A 21,285-nucleotide genomic window follows, 5' to 3' on the forward strand; every position below is an offset into this window, starting at 1 on the left:
CTGGGGGCACTCACTTCTCTCTGCTCCATTGCAGCGAAAAACAGTGTCATTATTGCCAAACACCCGTTTGGTCCCCTTCCGGCCCTTCCACAATGTGCTGAAAAAGCGGACGGTCTCCCTGGGACACACACGGTTCTATTTTCTGCTGTCTCTCGCGTCTCCCCGCCCCCCCCCCCCACCACCACCACGCACATGCTCCACCTTTCCCTGCATTCTCAGGAGGCTCTTGGATGGAAGGCAGCTCACTGTGTCCCACAAACCCCAGGCCAGAAACCTCTGTTTCTGTGGCAGATTCCTAAGAGGGACCTGGGAGCCTTCAGGGGAAGATTCTAGGCTGGAACCCTCTGTGCTGACGTCATGGGCCCAGGAGGTGCTCGCCCCTGTGTGGGGACCTATGTCCCCTGTCCCCTCCCCAGTCAGAAGCCAAGGCTTTGCCCTGGACTTGGATGCTGCCCCGTCCGCATCGCAGGCGCCTGCTTTTCTGGAGGCGAGAGGAGGAGGTGGAGGGGGGAGGAGGCGAGAGGAGGCAGTTATTTAGGGCCCACGGAGGCAGTTGCTAGGAGACGCCTGGAGGGCCCGTGGGGGAGGAGCGGCCCAGGGAGCCGGGTGGGGGCAGCCGAGGGGCGTCACCCCCAGGCCGGCGAGCCCCACCTGCCGGCCTGGCCCGCTGAGCCCTAGGGCTGGTGCTTGGGGGTTAGCCTGCTGGCAGCCGGGGCCTTCGGCAATGAGCCTTTAAACTGGGGAGATGGAAGAACAAAGCTGAGACAGAACGAAGGCAGGATGGGAACCCGCTCACGCTGGGAGTGTTCTGAGGCCTCCCCGCTCTGCCACGAGCTCCCCGGGTGCCGTCCCAGGTGCAGGCCCCCTGGCGACAGCTCTGTGGCCGTGCTCTGCCAGGCCCTTCCAGGCCACGGCCCCCGCTCCTCCCCATGGCCCAAAGGATGCCCTGTCGCCCCCTGCTCAGGCACTGGGAGAGGACCCTCAGGGGAGTGGGGGCCATGCCAGGGCCCAGGGCTGCTGCCTGCTGGGCCCTCCAGGCTCACCTCTGTGTGCCCCCCAGCCAGATGGGTCTGCAACTGCCTCTCCAACAGTGATATGGGTAAGACCGAGCTGGCCGCCCTAGGGAAGCCCTCTGGCCTCTCTGTGCACAGTTCGGTGAGGGGGGAGGGTAAGCACAAAGGCCTTATCCAGGCTGAGTGATGCTTCTGTGGGGGCAGGGAGGGTCCTCGGCAGGCAGTCGCTCCACTGGAAGTGTCCCCAAGAGTGAAGCAGCCCAAGTGCCCCTTCTCCTCTTTGTGGATGGGGTGGTTGAAGCCCCAGTGAGTAAGACACTGCCAGGTCATGTGGCAGGTCAGGCCCACCCCAGGACCTTAGCACGTGACGGGCTCACTGTCCACAATCACTTAACTCTTAGCGCCTCTCTGCCAAGTGATTTTGTCACCACTCTTACCAGCTATTCTGGAGGGAGGTGGGCCCCACGCCAGCTCTGTGAGTGTGTGGCATCTGGGAATTGAGGGAACTGAGAGTCAGCTGGGGATTCCACTGCCAGGGCCCTTGGTCCTCACTGGGGAGAGGGGTACCTCGTCCCTGCCGGCTAGGCTCCTCCCCGCCTACCACGCAAAGACCAGGGCCTGGCCGCCAGCGGCTCTGATGCAAATGCCTTGCTGGTTGCAGGGACCTGGGGCTCACATGGTCCCTGAGAGCTCAGGCTGACGGACAGGAGGTACCGAGAGGGTTGGACAAGAAGGGGCCTGCTCCCCGTCCCCGACCCCCCTGCAGGAGGCTCAGCTCCAGGGACTGCTAGAGCCTCACGCAGGCTGAGTCTGAGAGACCGGGGAGGGTGGAGGCCCTTCTCCCCTGTCTGGGTGTCCAGCCCAGCTTGGCCCAGCTTGCCCAGAATTCCCACAGGCAGTATTCAGAGCCACGGTGAGGGTCAGGGTGCTCATTCTGTCCAGAAAAACTTTCCAAAATAGATGCAGCAGGTGTGTCCGGATCAGGGTAAGGACGGGCCCACCTGCGGTCACTGGCTCAAGGGGAGGGTGACGTGGCTCAGCCCTAAGCGACCAGGCTGTGGCCCGGACCTCCCTGCAGCTGCAGGTGAAGCAGGTGGGACGGGGGCCGTGGGGGAGGACAGCTCATGAGCACCGAGCTCACGTCGGTGACCCAGTGCCCTTTTTCACCTCCCCCGCAAAGGAACAAACACAAACAGGGAGAATGAGTGTGGACGTTTCTGTTTCTGAGCTCAGCCCCCAGGATGGAGTCGGGTGGAACCTGAGTCCGACCCCGCCTCGTCCTGTGCCTCCCACAAGGATGGCGGTGGATTGGACATGTGCGAGGACCAGGGGAAGCAGGCCAGGCCACCTGGGGAGCCGGCTGCCCTCCCCTCCTGGGGCCTCATGGGTCCCCCTCGGCATCTCCCAGGCCCTCCCGTGCAGGACCCAGGCCCGCCCGTCAGCAGGGCCCTGCAGGCATTCCTCTGCCCGAGGAGGCGAAAGACAGAGGACCCTACCCCCCAGCCCGTGGTCTGGCGAGGGGCCCAAATGAACTTTCCAAAGCCCAGCTGAAGCCCAAACGACCTCCCGTGGCCTTGACGTTATTAGCCTGGCCTGTTCTGGCCCGGTCCACATCGGGGCTGCGCGGTGTGGGGCACCTGAGAGCAGCCCGGGCCCGCCGGGGACCACCCACGCCCCAGTTACCACAGGCCTTCCCTCGGGTGACTGGGTGTCTGCCGCCGCTGCTCCCCACGGGGCACGGCCATGCGGGGCAGCTTTGCTGGGGCTGCCTGGGCCCTGGGCCGGGCACCATCCCCGGCAGGGAGGCAGGGCTCCTCTCGATGCACAGATGAGAGCCCGAAGGCCCCGAGAAGGGGGCGGGGAGCCCCCAAGGCCCTCCGTGGGTCCCTCCCCGGGGCCGCGGGAGAGCAGGGAGACGAGGACCGGAGCCGTGCCCTGGCCAGGAGGATCACGCCGCTTCTTACCCAGCAGCCTGCCTCCCTCTCCAGACCCAGCGAGGGGGGCTCCGGGGAGGCCAGGGCAGGAGAGGGAGCTTCTGCCCAGGCGAGGGCAGGGCCCAACTGAGAGCCCCCTGCCCCCTCCTGCGCTGATCTCAGGCTGGGAACACTCAGGGGGCTTTCCCGTGTGAAGGGCTGCGGTGTCAGGCAGGAAGGGCTGCTTTCTGGATTCCCAGCCCCTCCCAGCATCTGGGAAGCAGACCGTCCCGCCAGCCTGGACTGTGGGCGCCGCGCTCTCCGCTGCCCCTGCTGCGCCCCGGCAGACAGTACTAGTCAATCCCCACGCGGCCCCAACTCCAGACACACCCCGCTGCTCGGGAGCGGGGCACGTTGGGAAGTCCCGCACCTCCTTGCTCTGACTCCCGCCTCGTTCGGTGTTTACTAAGCACCTTCCCAGAAGCGCATGCGGCTCCACGCGTGGTCCCGAGCCCAAGGCATCCGGGCTGGTTTGGGGGTGGGGTGGACTGCGACCGCCCTCTGGTCAGTGACCACAGAAGGGGCCTTCTGGGTCCTCTTCCCTCCCTCCTTGTCTGCATCTGTGGGGGGGTGGTTAGCAGGCCTCAGCTGAGGGCAGGGGGACCCAGATTCTGGCTGGGGTCCAGGTCCTGGGGCCCAGGGCGGCGCGGGCCTGTGGGGGCAGGCCACACGGGACGGGGTGGCAGGACGCTGGCCCCCTGATCAGCAAGGCCCTGCCCGCTGGCCAGCCTGTCAGTAGATCCCCTTCAGTCTCCTGCTGTCGGGGTCGAAGGGAGACTTCAGGTGAGCCTGGGCAGGGTAGGTCACCCCCATCCTCTCCAGGGCGTAGTCCCCACTCTTCACGAAGTCCAGCGAGACCTGATTGCAGAAAAAGAGGTCCATGGGCCACTCGCCACGCTGACACTGGGCTCACACGGCCTGCCTCTGGGGACGGGGACGGGCAAGCCCCAGGGCCTTTCCTGAACAGAACACCTGCCCTGAGTGGGTAGATGCCGTGACCCCGTGTCCCTGAACTGGGGTCCTGCGAGCCGAGGTCTGGCAGCCGGTGGGGCTTCTCCCACAGGGCGGCACACCTCCACGCGTAACTGCAGATTCGTGGGAAACGGTGGGGACCAGGAACGCAAGCGCACCCTGGGCACGCGGCAACAGCGGGCAGGGACCACAGGTCGGCTCCACCGAGGGGTCCCGTTCTCCCGATGCAGCGACTACACCCAGGGCCCCGCCTCAAGGAGGGAGTCCCCAGGGCACCCTCTGGGAGTTAGAGAACCCCCCTTGGCAACTCAGGATGGGATGGAAAAACAAAAGCCAAACCTGGGAGGCTTTCCATGTGACTGCAGCGACGGAATAAGTGGCTTCTAGCCCAGGCTCTGGGCTCCAGTGCGCACTGGCCGGGCTCAGCGCTCCGCGCCGCCCGCCCCGCGCCGTCCCCCCCCCTCCCCCGCGCCCGGAGGCAGGAGGCAGAGCCCACCGGTGCCTTCAGACAGCCCAGCGTGGCAGCCCAGAGCTGGCACACGGCCCTCACTAGTAAACACCCGAGGCCCCAGATCCTGCTCCCACCCCCAGAGCCTTTCCTTTCAAGGGGCAGTCTTCCCGGCCTACGGAGAGGCTTGGTTATCCAGTAAGTGTTTAACCACCAGCTCTCACGGGAGGCGGGGTGGGGGGGTGCTGGGCGAGTCCTGATTGTATTGTTTGCCTGTGTGCCCATTTCCATGGTGTGAACACTCGGAACATCCCTGATGGTGGACGTGGGAGGAGCAGACACAGTCCCTCTCCCCAACCAGCCCGGGCGGCCCTGGCCTGCACTGGTCAAACCTAAGTTCCGGGCCACCTGTCCGCACAGCGTGCAAGCGCTCCTTCCTCGGTCACAGCAAGCATGAACCCATCCTGGCCGCGCAGAAAAGCAAGTAATATTGCACCCACTCTCCGACAGAGCTTCAGCTGGGATGCAGGGCTCTGCATCCGGGGTGTCAGAGAAGGTTCTTTGTCACAGCCAGATGTCCCACCAGCCATGGCAACCCCTTCATCACACTTACTAAGTCCCCACTCAGAGCAGAGATCTGGACAACCGCCCTGTGGGGCAGGTAGGAATCTATCCCCATTTTACAGATGAGGAAACTGAGGCTCAGAGAGACACTTTCATGCAAGGTCACCGGGCCAGTCAAGAGCAGAGTCCCTAGGCTGAGCCTGTGCCCCGAGCCTCCCAGTCCATGTGGGATGCAGCCTCCCCCTGCAGCACGCAGCCTGGCCTGAGGTCTGGGATGGGCTCCCTTCCCCCCGGGTCCACACATCAGGCCCGGCCTATCCCCTGCACCTCTGCCAGGGCTGTCCTACTCCTTCCTGCCTGCCTCATCCTCCCTACTTCGCTCCAGTGCGTCCTCTGGTCTGAAGTCGGTGGGGGGCGGGGGAGCTGCAGCCCTGAGACCGTCAGAGGCTGAGGCTGGACGGCTCCAGAGCCAGGCCCAGCGGGGCAGTCATCCCGGGCCTGCTGGTCCGAGCCTCTGGCGGCCTGCTTCTGAGCTGGCACGGGGCTGGGGGCGGACTCCACAGAAGCAAGGTGCTAGTAACGACAGTGAGCCCCTCAACGTCACACCACCCAGCCCACCACGGGGTGCCCTCGTGACCAGCTCGCCTGGCATGGGCTCCACACAGTTCCCGGGGCTCAGAGCCCAGGAGGTCCTCAAGGGCCCTTCTCAGCCCTCACTGCCCTGCCAGTGTGGAGGGAGGCATCTGTGCTCAGTGGGGGATTATTTGGTTTTATAAATGGTCACTTGGGCAAAATGTTTAGATTTTCTCCATGCAGAACATGCTGCCCCTTCTGTCTCATTGCCAATTTCCCAAAACTTGTCTGTGTGCACGTGTTGTGTGCACGTCTGTATGCACGTGCACACGTACGCGCACACACGTGTGTACGTGCGTGTACCCTGATATATGCACACACGGCTATTTCCATGAACATGGGGTCTCCAACTCCAGGGAGCAGAGAGTGTCAGGCCCTGCCCAGAGCCTCCTTCTGACCAGGAGAAGCCTAGAGCTCCCAGAGTCAGAAAGAAAACACAGAAACCGCTGCCGACTCTGCCTGGAGACACAGCGCCATCTGTCAGTCACGTCTCTGGGCTCCCCCCATGCCCAGCACACCCAGGCCCAGGGGCAGGGGTGCTGGTGTGGAGCCGGAGAGGACCCCGGGGCAGGGCTGGGGAGCGGGACTCACCGGCCCACCGCTGGGGTCCCTGATGTAGCCGTAGGCCAGGGTCTTGCCGACGGTGAACCCGAAATCGGCCCTCCGGACGTGGCCCACCACCTGGCCGTCCCTCCAGATGGCCTCCAGGCCAAACATGGGCACTTTCCTAGAAGAAGCAACAGACGGCTGGGGCCCCAGAGCCGCCCCCACCCAAGGGGAACACCTGCGCTTCGGGCTGGCCGCGGAGAAAGGCACCGCACCCAGGACCACGGGCCCCACCCTGCAGGGCTGCTCTGCCAGGAGCCTGGGGACGCAGGCGAGTCAGGCCCCACGGAGCTGGAAGACGCCCGCCCGAGACTTCTTTCCTGTCTGACTTCTGAATGGTCCAAAACGCTGTCTCGCGACTCGTTTCACTCTGTTCAGCTTTTCTTTTCTGATGGCCTGATGCATAATTTATTAAAAGTGCTTTTCTTTACTACGTGCAAGGTATCGATGCTCGCTGTAAAAATATTAAAAATTCAAAACAGAAAACAAAGAAGAGACTAAACTACAATCAGTGAGCTGGGAGCGCTCTGGCGCAGCTCCTGGCAAACTTGCCCTCCCGAGCACCACGCCGGGGGGACTGCTGGGTCCCCCAGGGGCCGTGACGGGGCTGTGCCCGGCGGGGAGCTGCACGCGGCCGGGCTGGCTGCGGTGACTGGCTCTGCGTGAATCCCACACTGGGGGAAGGAGTCTGGACAAGGTGCCAGGTGCCTCCTGGTTCAGTGACCTGGAGTGAAACGGTCTGGGCGCCCCTGGTCCAGCGGATGAGGGTGGATGGAAGGTTTTGTAAACACATTCTTGTCTCCTTCGGTCTCGCCCCAGTCCCGCTGGAGTGCCGTCTCCACGCGAGGAAACAGCCCCAGGGAGGCCCCTGCGGGGCCCAGGGCCCCAGAGCAGGGCAGTGGGATTCTCCGTGATTCCCCAGCCGTCGTCCTGGCCGGGTCTCTCCTGGGTCTGGGGAGGGTTCTGCAGCTCTGCAGGGAACACCTGAGGGGGGAGCTGCCTGTGGCCCGGGCCATCCGAGGCTGCAGGTGCTTCCTGAAGGGCCAGGCGGCAGAAGGGCTCCGAGGACGCCTGCTCGGTCTGCTCCCCAAACCAGAGCTGAGCTGCTCCCCGGGAGATGGCCAAGCAGCCAGGCGGCGCGGCAGCCTGACAGGGCCGGGGTGCGGCCGTGGGCGGCGACCAACCCCAGCCCTGCTCACTCTCTGCTGGCCCCCCCGTCCCTCGCAACACTTCCTTGGAAGGCTCCAAACTGGGGAGAAGTGGCACCATTTGTGGCTGGCTGTCAGCTCCAAATCAACAAAGCTCGGGGACGCCCGCCGCCCTGGAGACGGCTGCTATTCAGACTCCAGCTCACACCGTCTACATCCTCTGGTGCCATGGTGGCTCGGCCAGGTGGGATCCAGGCACCCGGGGGACACCATGGGCTCGGCCCCGAGGACATAACAGTGCTGTGCTCAAAGCCGCCCTCAGCTGGGAGGGAGGGCATCAGGCCCCCACGTGGGGCTCTTCTGCCACCTCTGCCACGTGCCTGGGCCCCCGTGGTCTCCATCTATAAGTGGGGCTGGTGGCCTCAGCCTGGCCCCCCCTCCCAGGCTATGGGGATGCCCTAACCGGCAGGAGGCTGGCTGGGCCTGGCAGCACCTTTCTCTCTTAACACCTGCATGTGAGGAGAACCGCTCTCCCCACCCCTTACTGACCCACGCTGGACCCTGACCCGGTTTCGCACCCTGCCTGGCCCTGGAGGGATCTGGGTCTGCAGCTTCAGCTCTGGAGCCAGGCCTGGCTTGGCCCTGCTCTGCCTCTCGGGTCGCAGTCTCCTCCTCTGTTACGGGCCTGTGGTGTGAGTTCCAGGAGAGGGTGCCCGGCCTCGGGGGAGTCCCACCAGGCTTCAGAGGAGGAGCCCAGAAGCACCTGCTTGACTGCAGCGGTCACTTCCGGATGGACCCGGGCCCGGTACTCACTCGTCCACGGTGAAGCACACCAGACGCCGGCGGAGGCCCTCGGCCTGCTGCCTCTCCAGGGCCTCGCGCCCCAGGAAGGGGATGGTGGACTTCAGCTTGCAGGTGAAGGCCAAGCCCGCCTCCAGGGGGCTGTCGTCGGGCCGCAGGTCAGCGTGCCAGTGTCGGTACCCTGGGGCAGTGGGGAGACCACAGGGTCACTGCCCAGAAGAGGCAGGGGACAAGCCCCTCAGAGACACATGTGGACACCCACCCCAGCCCACCTCCCCACCCTAGAAACTCAGCGACTTGGGCAACCCGGGGCGGGGTCCTCCCGGACTGCAGGAAGTCCCCTGGGTGAGCGCCCTGGGCCAGCCCGCGCCCATCAGCATCGCACGTCTGTGCCATCAGGCCGGGGGCACTGAGGAGGGCTTGTTAAGGGCCGGGCAGCACTGAGGGCCCCTGCTCTAATGCTCCTCACTTCTCTCCAGGAAACGACCTTCGGTGCTGAATCCAAATCCTGCTCTGGTCCCACCTGGCTGGGCAGAGCCCCGCCCCAGCTGCCAGTGTCAGAGATCCCAGCACCATCCCTGGGCCTGCGTGGAGGACCCAGCTCACGGGCAGTGAAGGGGGTCTGGGGAAACTGCCAAAGTCAGGGGGGACGGGAACACAGCGGGCAAGGAGGCGCAGGGGATGGACGTGGGAGGTAGCGGCCCCTCTGCCTCCAGCCCGCCGTGCCACCCAGACCCTGCACACACCCTTCTCGATGCTCAGGGAGTCGATGGCCCGGTACCCGGCGTTGACGAGGCCGTGCTTGGCCCCCGCTGCCATCACAGCCCGGTACACGGGCAGGCAGGACAGCCTCGGGACATGCAGCTCCCAGCCCAGCTCCCCGACGAAGGACAGCCTCATGGCCCGGACCTAGGAGGACAAGCCGTGGTTCAGACACGAACTGAGGTCAGACGGTCGGGTGGAGGCCCGGCTGCCACTTTTTGGGGGACACTTCCTACCGGCACCGTTATTAGCTGGCTCTGGGCCCAGGCCAGTGGCCACCAAGAAATGGGCTCTCCCAAGGAGAGCGCTCAGGAGCGCTCTGGACAAGAGGAAGGGGTGCAGGTGCTGGGAGTGGGGGGAAGTGCACACTTGGTTCCCAGGCCTCAGACCTCCTAAGTGACCCCGTAACTGAGGACCGCAAAGCAGGGGGTTTAAGAAGTGTGCTCTCTCCCAGTTCTGGAGGCCCGAAGTCCAAAGTCAAGGTGTCACAGGACCTTGCTCCCTCTGTGGCTCCAGGGGAGGGTCTCTCCCGCCTCTTCCAGCTCCTGGAGGCCACCCTCCTCTGTGTCCACGTCTCTCTCATCAGGATACTTCCCATTGGATTGAGACGCCACCCCGACCCAGGATGAGCTCATCTCGAGATCCTGGCCTTAACCACATCCGCAAAGACCTTGTCTCCCAGGTCCACTCACAGGGCCGGGTGGGAACGCGGAGACCTCCCACAATTTAATCACTGCAGGGACCTTGGGACGGGCTCTGTGCCTCCCTTTGGCCTCAATCTCCTTGTCTAGGAACGGGGCGGGAGCCCGGCTTTGTCTTAGGAGGCTCTGGGGTGGGGAGTCAGCACCACAGCTCACTAGTCGCCAGGGCTGCACTTGGCAGGTTCGAGAAGGGAGCAGCAGGGCACCGGGTGAGTGCTCTGATCGCCCTGAGCCTGGTGGGCCTCGGCCGGCCGGCCGAGTGCTGGGATCTGAAGACAGGCACAGCCTCTGCCCCCCAGGTCTCGAGTCTTAGAAGGGCTCGGCCGAAGCTCAAGTCAGCTGCGGGGCAACCACACCCCGGCTGGGCACGCACCAGGGAGGAAGGAGCGCACCTGGAGGGACCGGGCAGGAGTCTTGAGCAGAGTCTGCCGCTGCAAGACGGGCCTTCCAGGCAGGGGGAAGGGCAGGTGCGAAGGCACAGAGCTGGGGCAGGTGTGGGGGGCTGGGGCGGGGGAGTAGGGGAGAGAGGCAGCAGGTGGGGCTGGAGGGGCTTTGTGTCGACTGTGGATATTTGACCGTGAAAGTCCCTGCCCAGAGCTGGGTCCAACAGGCCAGGAGAGGGACCACGGGCCCCACAGCCCCACGAAAGCGACCTGCTGCTCCTGGAGTGTCCTCAGGCTAAGTTCCTATGTACACGTCTTCACCCAACCCCTCCTCGGTGGTGGGGACCACTACAAAAACATGCAGGGGTCGACGCAGAAACAGAGCTCCGGAGACGCCCCGCCCGGCCTGAGCACACGCGGCTCTGACGGGGGCAGCTGGCCCCGGGGTGCGTGTGCCCCTCACACCGGTGTCCTGGGCCAGGAGCCACGGGGAGGCGCGAGCGGCGTGGGCGACGTCTGGCCCGCCGGCGTGACTTTCCTGCACAGTGGTCTGGCGGCATGTCACGCACACCCCAACAACCGGCCTTCAGGTAAGTCCTTGGACCCACGGTGTCCCCTGCGTGAGGCCCAAGCGCTCAGCCCGGGGACCGTCCGGCTCACCAAAGGGACGGGGGACTGCAGCAAGTCAGAGCTCACGGAGACGGGCGAGCGGAGCCCATTACTGCTCGGAGCCAAAAGGGCTGCCCCGAGCGTCTCCCGCCGGGATGCTATCCGGGCAGAAGGAGCGCGGGGGCCGCCCTCCCGTCCACAGACCCAGCTCCTTGTAAATCTGACGCTTTAATCACGTTGCTGCCGCGGGGCTGGATCCTGCAAGCTTTTGAAACAGCACAAATGTGCTCCGAGTTGACATTTGCCCGGCCTCTCAAAAAACTCAAAATTGACACAGGAAGTGTACCACTGACAGGGCCCTGCTTCCCTGGCGCCAGCCCCAGGCCCTGACAAAGCTGCCTTGGCAGTGGGGCTTAACTTTAGGCAGCCCACGGAGGAGCGGGGGCTCGACGCCAATCTCCTTTTGAACAGGGAAAAGTCATTTTGAAAGCTCACCCATTAACGGTCCGGGACTGCGGGTCTTGTCAGACACACGCCCCCGTTCAGTCGGGCCTTTGGGTGAGTTCACGGTGGGATGGAGCTGCCCCAGGCCCCCGCCCGGCTCCCAGGAGCCCAGCGAGGCCGGGGGGCTGCTGGTCCCCTCTTCCACGTACCCCCGTGCGCAGGCCCGGCACACAGAGGGGCTGAGCAGACCTCCTGGATAAAGCAAGGAAGCAGGTGCGGGTGGACGGACCTCTGCTTCCCAGTAAAGTTGGGAGACAGTTTGGGGATTTCTAGGTGCCTTTCTAAGTTGCCAGCATCACTGGTTCTCCAGACATCTTGCGTTTTCCTCCACTGAAGGAGCGGCGTTGGGAGACCCCTTGTTTCTTCTGAGAGGACACGTACTGAGGAGAAAGGCCAGGAATGAGGACGTCTGGAACACGGGCCTGGGGTCACCCAGACCTACAGGGTCGGCCCTCCTAAGCCTCAGTGCTCCCGCCTGATGAATGGGCTGAGGCCGGTGCTTGTGAGCATCGGGTTCGTGGGAAGCTGGTTCCTGGTACACAATCACCTGCCAGGAAATGGGGGCTTGGATAGACTTTCAAAAGCCCCAAATGGAGGCCAAGCCCCTGCAAAACACAGCCGCATGTTGCTATGGGAACCACAAGAATTGGGCGGAGCCACAGGATCGCAGAAGCCTGTCAGGAAGGACTTTAAACCAGGTTTTGTTTAAAGGCTTTTCTGACCCCAAAGACCGCCCCCCCCCACCCTGCTAGAACAAATAAAGTCAGCGAGGTTGCCGGAAACAAAGTCCACACACAGAAACGCAGCTACCTCTCTACACTCTAACAATGAGCGGTCTGAGAAGGAAATTAGAAAAAAATGCCATTTACAATCACATCAGAAAGAACAAAATACTTAGGAATAAACCTACACTGGGAGGTGACAGACTTGCACGCTGAGTATACAGACCACTGCGGACGGAGACCAAAGACGCAAGCAAATGGAAAGACATCCCGTGTTCCTGGCCTGGAAGACCAAATACCGCCAAGCTATCAACAGGACCCAAGCCATCTGCAGACCCAGCACAGCCCCTGTCAAAACCCAAAGGCATTTTTGGCAGAAATAGAAAAATTCATCTTAACAGTCACACAATCTCAAGGAACCCCCATTAGCCAGACAATCTTGGAAAAGAACAAGGCTGGAGGACTCACACTTTCTGATATTGTGAAGCTACCATAATCAAAACAGTGTGGCACTGCTATAAATTAGACAAACGAACTAATAGAAAAGAAAAGAGATTCAGAGACTCACCCTCATGTAAGTGGCCCAGGGAGGTTCGGCGAGGGAGCCACGACTGTCCCGGGGGGAAAGGACAGTCTCCTCAACAACTAGTGATGGGCACGCTGGACCTTACCCGACGCCACGTGCAAACATTAACTCGAAATGGACCGAGACCTACCTGTGCGACCAAGACTGTGTGACCCCCAGGAGAGAACATGGAGGAGAGCCCGGGACACTGGACTTGGCGATGATTTCTCCAGGGTGACACTGGAGGCACAGGCCACAAGAAGCAAAAGCAGCCAAGGGGGGCGAGGGCAAGCGTAAAGACCTGTGTGCGTGGAGGGCACAGCCGGCAGGGGAAAGGCTACCCAGGGGGCGGGAGGGGCGCTTACGAATCACAGATCTGATAAAGGGTTCACGTCCGGAACATACAAAGAACGGCTGCCACTCGACAAAAGCAAGACAACCTGGTTAAGAAATGAACTGAGCATGACTGAAGCACTGCGCTGCACACCAGCAGCTGACGCAACGCTGTAAACTGACCGTACTTCAAAACATAAACGTATGTACAAAAAAGAGAAATGAATCAAGGACCTGAGGGGACAGCTCCCCAAAGATAATATACACGTGGCCGACAAGCACGTGAAAAGATGGTCAACACCACTGATCATCCGAGGAAGGTCAGTCAAAACCACCAGGAGATATGACCTCATAACCATTAGCGTGGCTACTACTTTTTTTAAAAAGCAGAAAATAATCAGTGTTGGCGAGAATGTGAAGGAATTAGAACACTTGGGCACAGTTGGTGGGAATGTAAAATGGTGCAACTGTTAGGAAAAACAGTATGGTGATTCCTTGAAAAATTAAAAATAAAACTACCATATGTCCAGCAGGCCCATTTCTGGGTACGTATCCAAAAGAACTGGAGGCACCGTCTCGAGCAGAAATTTGCACACCCGTGTCCACAGCAGCATTACTGACAGCAGCCAAGAGGGAGAAGCAACCCAAGAGCCCAGCAGTGGGTGGTGGATCAGCAAAGTCTGCTCCATCCACACAACGGCGTGTTATCCAGTCATGCAGGGGTAGGAGACTCTGACACCTGCTACAACGTGGCTGAACACTGAGGACACAAGGCAGAGTGGAGCACGCCCGTCACATGAAGACAAGCCCTGCGTGACTCCACTTGTACGAGGCACGGGATTCACCGGGACAGAAAGGGGAACGGCGGTCACAGAGCTGGGGGAGGGGAACGGAGGTTGCTGCTCAGCGAACGTGGAGTCTCAGTTTTGCGCGATGACTGCCCGGTGCGTGTACTTAGCACTAGTAAACTTACGCTAAAAGCATGGTTAAGGTGGTCAAAATGAAACACGCTTTTCTCCACACACGGCCCCTACAGCCAGAGGCGCTCAGGGACTCATGCTGTCTCCATGTCCTGGGTACCAGGAGCGAAGGGGAGAGGCAGTGGCTCAAACACGGGACCACTTACAGGGAAGGAGAGGACAGGAGGCCTGGCCGGGAAGCCCCGCGTCGTGTCCACAGAAGTGGAAGAAGGAGGTTCTAGAGAGAAGAGGGGAAAGACGGTCCTTGAAAAGATAACGGTGGAAATATTTCCAGAATGGAAGGTGGCCGGCCATGAGCCCTTGGACTGCAGAAGCACACTGAGCACCAAGCAGGATAAACAAAAACAAATTCCTGCCCAGAAAACGCCGGGATAAGTGTAGACATCGGAGAGGAAGAGGGAGGGGGCAGGGAGAGAGACAGAGACAGGGAGAGAGACAGAGACAGAGAGAGAGGGAGACGGAGGTTACCTGCAAAGCTCACTGGACGGACTCTGGACGGCTTACTGGTGACGATGCTATTCAACAGAGAATAGTATCTTGGAAGCACAGAGCTTTGAACATAAGTCAGCCTAGAAACCCACATCCCTTAAGAGCTAGGGTGAAATGCAGATTTTTCAGATAAAGACACAGAGCTTGTCACTCAAAATTCTTCATGAAAAACTTTGTTGAGGTTGTACTTCAGCAAAAAGAGTGAGAACAGAGCACCTGGCGCCTGGTACGCACGCCCCACCTCCACCTGAGACGCAGAGCCAGGGCGAAACCAGAGCAGACCCTCAGCCAGGTGGGGGCGGCCCCAGGAGCGGGGAGACTGAGGCGGGGTTGGGTGGCGTGTGCCCCTCTGCGTCCTGCCTGGAAATGGTGCTTCGGGACCAAGCCCCCCGAGCCTGGAGCAGGCTGGGGTCTGGTGGTGCACATGCCCGGCAGCGAGCACTCTGTTACCAGCAGACAGTCAGCTCTGCCAATAAACGGGGCCTCTTGTGGGGCAGCCACTCAGTGTGGACCCTGCTGGCGGTGGGGTGTCCTTTTCTGCTTGGCCCAGCTGGGGTGACGGCGAAGGAATCAGCAGGGTTGGCCAGGGCCCATCTTTGCAGTGGCCAGTGTGGTTCTGGCCAGCTGGCCTGGAGAGGAGGGAATTGCTCCGAATGCCGGTAGGAGCCACCTGTCAGTTGGGTCCCTGGGAGGCTCAGGCTCCTGGACTGTGGAAGGGAGACCATACAGGACCCTTGGTGAGAAGAGATCAAACCGAGGCGGGGAGGCAGCCCCGTCAGGCCCCAGACACGTGGCTGAAGCTCATCACTGCTACATGGGTCTTCTCCATTCTGAACTGGCTCAAGGACCCTCTCCTTTTGGAAGGTTCTGGGCTTCAGACCCCTCTGACAGGATCAGTGGCACCCAGTGGGAAGTTCTGCGGGATGCTGGAAGGTCCTCAAGGGTAAGAGGGTTCTCCCCTCTGCCTGTCACCTGTTTCGTTCAGGGCACTAGGGTGGCGACGGAGAGGGCCAGCAGGGCGAGGTGTGGGAGGACTCCCCCTGCCCTCAGGCTGCCCAGTGGCCCATCAGCCCCGGCTGCAGCAGGCTTAAGGCTTATCTGCCCTGTGAGGACAGGTCAGAACCCAAAACAGGAGTCACAAGATGCTCGGAGCCCTCAGCCCCGCCCACAGTGGGTGGTCAGTGATGTCTGTTGTTCTGCATTGGGCCACCTGCCAAACCGGGCAAGGTGAAGCTTCTAGCCCATGCTCAGACATCCCACAGGGGCCCCGGCATGGCGCCCAGCCCTCCTGGTGCTCACACCTGACACAGGGCAGGTGAGGGCCAGCCAGCCACCACAGCAGGGGCCACAGTGGCTGTGAGCGCGGCTTGGGTGCCGCAAACAGACTAGGCTTAAGCTGAGTCACAAACGCTGCATCCCTAGCAACTGACGTCCCTCTGAGTCTGCACCGGCAAATCCCGGACGACGGCATTACGTCCCTCCTGGGGCTCGTGGGCGCACTCATCAGAACTGTCACCCGAGAGCCCCGGGCAGGGTGCTTGCCACTCCACGAGGCGGGGGACGCGGCCACACGGGTTTCACAGATGAGGAACCTGGGGCTCAGGGAGGTCGAGCCACTTGCCCGAGGCCCAGTGATGTCCTAGGAGATGTTGGACATTCAGCTTTTGGGGAGGGCGGGGGCCCACCACTGCCTGCGGTGTAAATACTCCTGCCGCAGCTGACGGCAAGTTTCCAGTGATTTAAGCGCCTCGCTGGTTTTCCTACAGATTCAGCCATCGGCTCCCAGAGCTGGCACGAGTGCTTTCCAACAGGCTTGGAGGCCTCACTGCTAGTAAGTCAGAGCAGGGCTTCAACAGCTAAGGCGCTCACGCCCTGCCCTAGACTGACTCAGCTGAATATTCTGGAGGATGGAAATATGCTCAGGTCTCAGCTAAACGGATCTGGGGGCTTGGTTCCATGCCTGGTGCTTCACTGAACTTCCTGCGAGCTTCCCGTGGGGAGGACCAGGATTAGGGAGGTGCTGGGTCCCCACCCCGGCTTGGGTCCCCAGGACAGGAGAGTCCATGGCCCTCCTGTGGGATGCTCTGGCCACCTGCGTCATCAGAACAAGCCTGGAGTCGCCCCTCTGGGCAAACATCACAGGAGGGCTTGAGCAGATGAGCCCAGAGACAGTCCACCGCGTCCAGCATGTCCAGCCACCTCCGGTCACATTAGCTGGTTGTGGTTTCACACATTCCAGGACGTCTGGTTGTGCAACAGCACCCTGACACACCAGGTGCATCCTCCAAACTCAGTCGCCCCTTAAATAAGTGAGGATTGCAGGGGCCTGGGAGGCGGGGGGTGGGCAGGGATCAGAGCACGTGCAGCCCTCTGCAGGGGCCTGGGGTCCTAAACCCACAGGAGAGGGAAGAAGCAAGTTGGCAGTAGGTTTGAAGGATCTTCATTTTTCAAATCCGCTGGACATCCCAAGACACCCTTGGTTCCACAAAGATTCTGCTATGGGGGTGTGCAATCTCTCCTAGCAGTCTGCTCCAGAAAGCCAGCGTACAGTGGTGCTGGGCATTCTGGTGAAGGTGGGTCTGGTGACAGTGGCGGTGAAGGTGATGGAGGTATAGTGGTAGTAAAGACAGTGGTGATGGTAGCGGTTGGTGATGATGATGTTGGTGATGGTGAAGTTGATGGTAGGGATGGTCGTGGGGATGGTGGGGGATGGTGGTGACAGTGGTGGTGGGGATGGTGATTTGATATCAATCTTCCAAGAATAAGAATAAAAGGTGTGATGCTCGAACCACACTTTACAGACTTGGCCCTCTCTGAGGATCAAAAAAAGCCACAGATTCCAAGCTGCTGATAAACGCCATGGGCCACCCCCAGAAAGACCCCATCGGCACCCAGAGACGACAGCAGAGGCACCCCCTGCAGAGAAAGGGCAGGGTCTTCCCTGGAGGAGCTTCCAGAATCTCTGAAGCACACTCCCCGGGGTCCCTCAGAGGCACCCAACCTCATTCCAGCCACACCCTCTCCTCACACTTTCTCGGCAAGAAGATGTCACTGCCCCCGACGGGACACCCTGAGGAGTGGCCTTGGCCACCACGTCGTTCTCGGCCACACCCCGCCCCCGGCTCTCTGGGGCCGAGGCAACTTGCACAGGTTGTGCAAGACACTCTTTAGGTGACAGCTAAAACCCAGCTGGCCAACGCAGGCCCCGGGAAGGCCTGGGCCTCCCGCTGCCGGGGCCTCTGTCTGTGTGACGCGTGCAGGTGGGAGACGTTCCATCCTCACGAATCGGTCCCTAACGGTGCCATGGCAAGGACCCACGCCGTCGGGATAAGAAACTCAATTTCCTTCTGGCCCGAAAATAATTCTGAGAAGAAAGCCAATTTATCACCTTGCCTGACGATGGGCTCCCAGCCCAGCACCTGCCGCTTCGGCCGAGGCTCCGGGACACCGTCTCCCCCGGGAGCCTCGCCGGCCTCGAGGCCAGCAGTGGGAGGCACGGACATCTGGTCAGCTGGCCGCCAACGGGACGACTCCCGCCCCCTGTTCCTCCTGTAGGAATGCGAGGCTGTGGAAGCCTGGGGCTCATCCAAGCATCTCAGGATTATTGCAAAACAGGGCTCGGTTCAGCCAGGGGCGCCCACCCGCGGCTTGCTGTGAGCGTGGGTCACCGGGGCAGCGGAGAGTCCTGCTCACCCACCCTCGGGCAGGGTCTGTGGTTCTGGGCTCTGACCCGCAACGTCCCGAGCTTCGCGACCGGGAGGTCATGCCACCGACTCGGCATGCACTCTCCTGCCCCGCGTCTGGGTGGCTGGCACTCCACCATCTCCCACAGAGACTTGGCCCCCGCGCCTCCCACGTTAGTGGGGTTGTGTCAGCACATGCTCATGTTACTTAGGAGAGTCTGAAGCTCGCCCGGGCCCAGAGAGAGCTCAGGATGTCTGGACAGACCCACAGGACGGCCCAGGAGGGGCTCTGGACACAGTCTAGACCTTGTGCTACAGATCAGGAAACTGAGGCCCAGAGAGGTGGCCCCACAGAGGGATTGCTGGCCCCCAGCTCTGTTGAGGGTTGGGGGTTCTGCTCCAAAACGCCCAGATCCTTGCTGACCCGGCTCCCACCTCCACGCCTGCCTGTGAGGCCACCTTGGGTGGGGGCCAGGGCAGCGGTCAGCCCCAGCTCCCAGGGCAGCAGTCTGGCCGACAGCAGACTCCCCCACCCCTCCTGATGGCCGGTGGATGGGAAGCCTTTGTGCCCCAGGCTTGGACCACCTGGGAACTTGCGGCCTGGGCCACTGTGAGGTCAGCAAAAGCTGTGACATCAAGGAGCCAGAGCCCAGCCCACAGGCCCTCAGCAGAAGGTGTGGTCGAGGCAGGACTCAGTTCCTCCTCCTGCAAACGTGTTCCCGGGACCCTCCTCACGCCCAGGCCAGCTCCCTGGGAGTGGCTCCCTCCCACCACCCAGGGCCTCGCCCCAGCGCAGGCTGGGCTGTGGCCGCAGCCTCCTCCCCCCAGCCCCCGCACCCAGGCTGTGAGCCCATGGAGGGCAGGGCCTGCGTCTTCCGTCCCAGAGCCCCCAGCCTGGTGGGCCCCCAGCCAACATGTCTGGAATTCATTCTCAGGGGGCTGGGGGCTCAGCACTGGGAACAGATCCGTCAGCTTCGGATGGAGTGCTAGAGCTCGGCTGGGGACCCAAACTGGCTGAATATGAGCTGAGGGGCCTGGAAAGCTCTGTGCTCCCCCCTCCCCACCCTCCCCCTGGGCTCGGCCAGCACTGGGCACGGGGAGGAGACCGGAAACACCCGATGACCGCTGCGTGGCCGGGAGGCTGGGGCCGTGTGCCTGGGACACCTCTGCCCCTGGGTCCTGGCTGTGAGAAACGTGTCACAGGTCAATAATCAGAGTCCTGGAAGGCCCACATCACGGGAACCCCACCCCAGGGAGACTCTGAGGAGAAGAAATGGCCCAATCAAATGCCCTACTTACAGAGTGGGGAGAGGGAGGCGCCCGCCCTCAAAGCGGTTCTCAGACAACATTTCGAGGAACAAGAAACCATCACTACAACGTCGTAAGAGAACCAAGCAGCGTGTGCAAACTGCGCACGAGACAGTCCTGCTTCTGGCTTAAACTTCCTAGGGAGAGATTAGGGGAAGCGGCCGGGAGGAAATACACCGTTAACCACAGCTGTCTCTCCGGTGGAATCACCAGGGTTTGCATTTACTCGTTCTCATTTTACGAACACTCCCAGTACTCCCAGGGCAACGCTGGTGCCCGTCCACTCTTCAGCCAGACCCTGTGCGGGGCGAGCTTTATGCGGCACCTGTGGACTCTGCTTGCCGACCCCCCAGCCCCAAGCCGTGCTAGAGGCGAGGAAGGGAAGGCTCAGAGAGGTCGTGTCCGGTCCAAGGGGTCGAGCTAGAGGCGAGGTCTGCACCCAGGCCCCGCGCGCGGGTGCTGTGGTTGGAAGCCGCCATGAGCTTTCACTCACAATCAAGTGCTTTTGACAGAAGCCGTAAGCCGGTTCCGGGGAAGGCAGTGAAGAAAAGCAGCCTGCATGGGTCCTGCACCCCCTTCCTCCGGCCCAGGCACCCCATGGCCCCCCGCAACCTTGTGCCTGTCATCCCAGGCAGGGTTCATCCAGGAGCCTGGCCTCTGCTTCCAGTCGCCCGAGGCCCGGCCCAGCCCAGCTCCCAGGCCCCTTAGGCCAAGGTGCGGCCAGACAGCCGTGGGCCAGGCCTGGGGCGGCAGCCAGGGCCAGGAAGGGCCAGCCCCAGGGGTGGGGAGGCAGCTGGAGCCCATTGTCCAAGAACAAGTCCCAGGTGCCTCGTTGGAGCGGCCCTAGGCTGGGAGGGGAAGTGTGTCCCACCTGGTCCTCTCCCACACAAACCCCTGAACCACACACAGGCTGGGCCTTCGCCAAGCTCCCAGCTCCCCTCCCACTTCACAAGCCGGAACCGAGCCCCGGACAGGGCTGGACGCTGCTTGGAGCCCACGGGGGCCGAGAGGGCCCGAGCTGCCGTCTGGGCAGGCTGGGTGCCTCTGTGGCCTGGGGTGGAGCTGTGCCATTCTCTCAAAACGCACACCCTCTCTGGTCTCGGCAGGCAGCTCTGCACCAAGGAGGCAGGAAGCGAGCTAGACAGAGACAGCCCCAGCTTCCTGCCCACCCAGCGCAGCCTCCGGAGAGCAGAGGCAGAGCGGAGCCGCCGGCCGGCGCTCCTCGGCGCTGCTGAGGTGCCTTTATCTGGTCCTCCTGGCAGCCTCCTCCCTGATGTCATCCAAACAGTGCTTACTTGCTAGCAGGACCCAGACTCCTCCCACCTCCAGCCGCTCTGCAGGCCAGGGCCGTGCTCCCCACTGACGGCCCTTAGCACTTGCCCCCCAAAACCCCCCAGATGAACAAGAAGGAAGTAAGGGGGGGAGGTGCCCCTGAATCCGGCTGTCTGTCCAGTCACCTCCCCCTGAAGGCCGCGTCTGTTATTGACAGGTATTCGTGTGCTTTTTATGATTCATTCTCTGGGTGGCCCCTGGGAGGTCCATCCAACCTCTCTGAGCTCCGTTCGGGGTAACATCATCCTGGGGGCTTCCTACATCAAGAGCTGAGGTAGGGCCCCGCTCAGTGCACCTGGCCGTGGCGGCCACCAGCGAGACCGCACACCTGTGACCAGGGTAATCGCAGAACCTCTCTCTGGCAGCTCTGCCCCGGTGGTTTCTGGCTGTCACCTCTGGGGGTGCTCCTGGCATCGTGTGGGTGCCGGCCGCGGATGGTACTCAACACCGTGCGATGCCCAGGACGGCCCCCAACACACACATCCATTCCAAAGCGCCGGCTGTGCTGAGGCTGCTGAGCCCTGGGACGGCCGCGTCCACGCTGCCGCGAGGATCGAGCGGGACGGGCCACGTGAGTCTCGTGCTCGGAACCGTGCCTGGCGCCTCGCGAGCCCCCACTGGCAGCGGCTGTTACTTTCCCCGTCTGCTCCTCACCTCGGCCTCGGGAAGGCAAGGTGGAGATCGTGATCCTTCTTTTCCAAAAAGGACAGCGAGGCCCAGGAACAGGCTGTGCTGACCCAGAGCTGGACCCGGAAC

General features: G+C 62.1%; 1 protein-coding gene across 4 annotated transcripts in view; it reads right to left on the minus strand.

Moving 5' to 3' along the window:
• Positions 1-28: 28 nt before the first annotated feature.
• Positions 29-21,285, minus strand: part of SARDH (sarcosine dehydrogenase) — a 65,373-nt gene continuing 44,116 nt past the window's right edge. For all 4 annotated transcript variants that reach the window (XM_032478850.1, XM_032478852.1, XM_032478849.1 and 1 more), the window contains 4 exons: positions 8,905-9,067; positions 8,171-8,339; positions 6,195-6,330; positions 29-3,844 (listed from right to left, as the gene is read on the minus strand). In XM_032478850.1, coding sequence (XP_032334741.1) covers positions 3,719-3,844; positions 6,195-6,330; positions 8,171-8,339; positions 8,905-9,067 — 594 coding nt within the window. In that variant the 3' untranslated portion in view covers positions 29-3,718. The remainder of the gene's footprint in view (positions 3,845-6,194; positions 6,331-8,170; positions 8,340-8,904; positions 9,068-21,285) is intronic.

This window comes from Camelus ferus, chromosome 4, assembly GCF_009834535.1.
Source record: "Camelus ferus isolate YT-003-E chromosome 4, BCGSAC_Cfer_1.0, whole genome shotgun sequence".
In the NCBI taxonomy this organism is placed as follows: Eukaryota; Metazoa; Chordata; class Mammalia; order Artiodactyla; family Camelidae; genus Camelus; species Camelus ferus.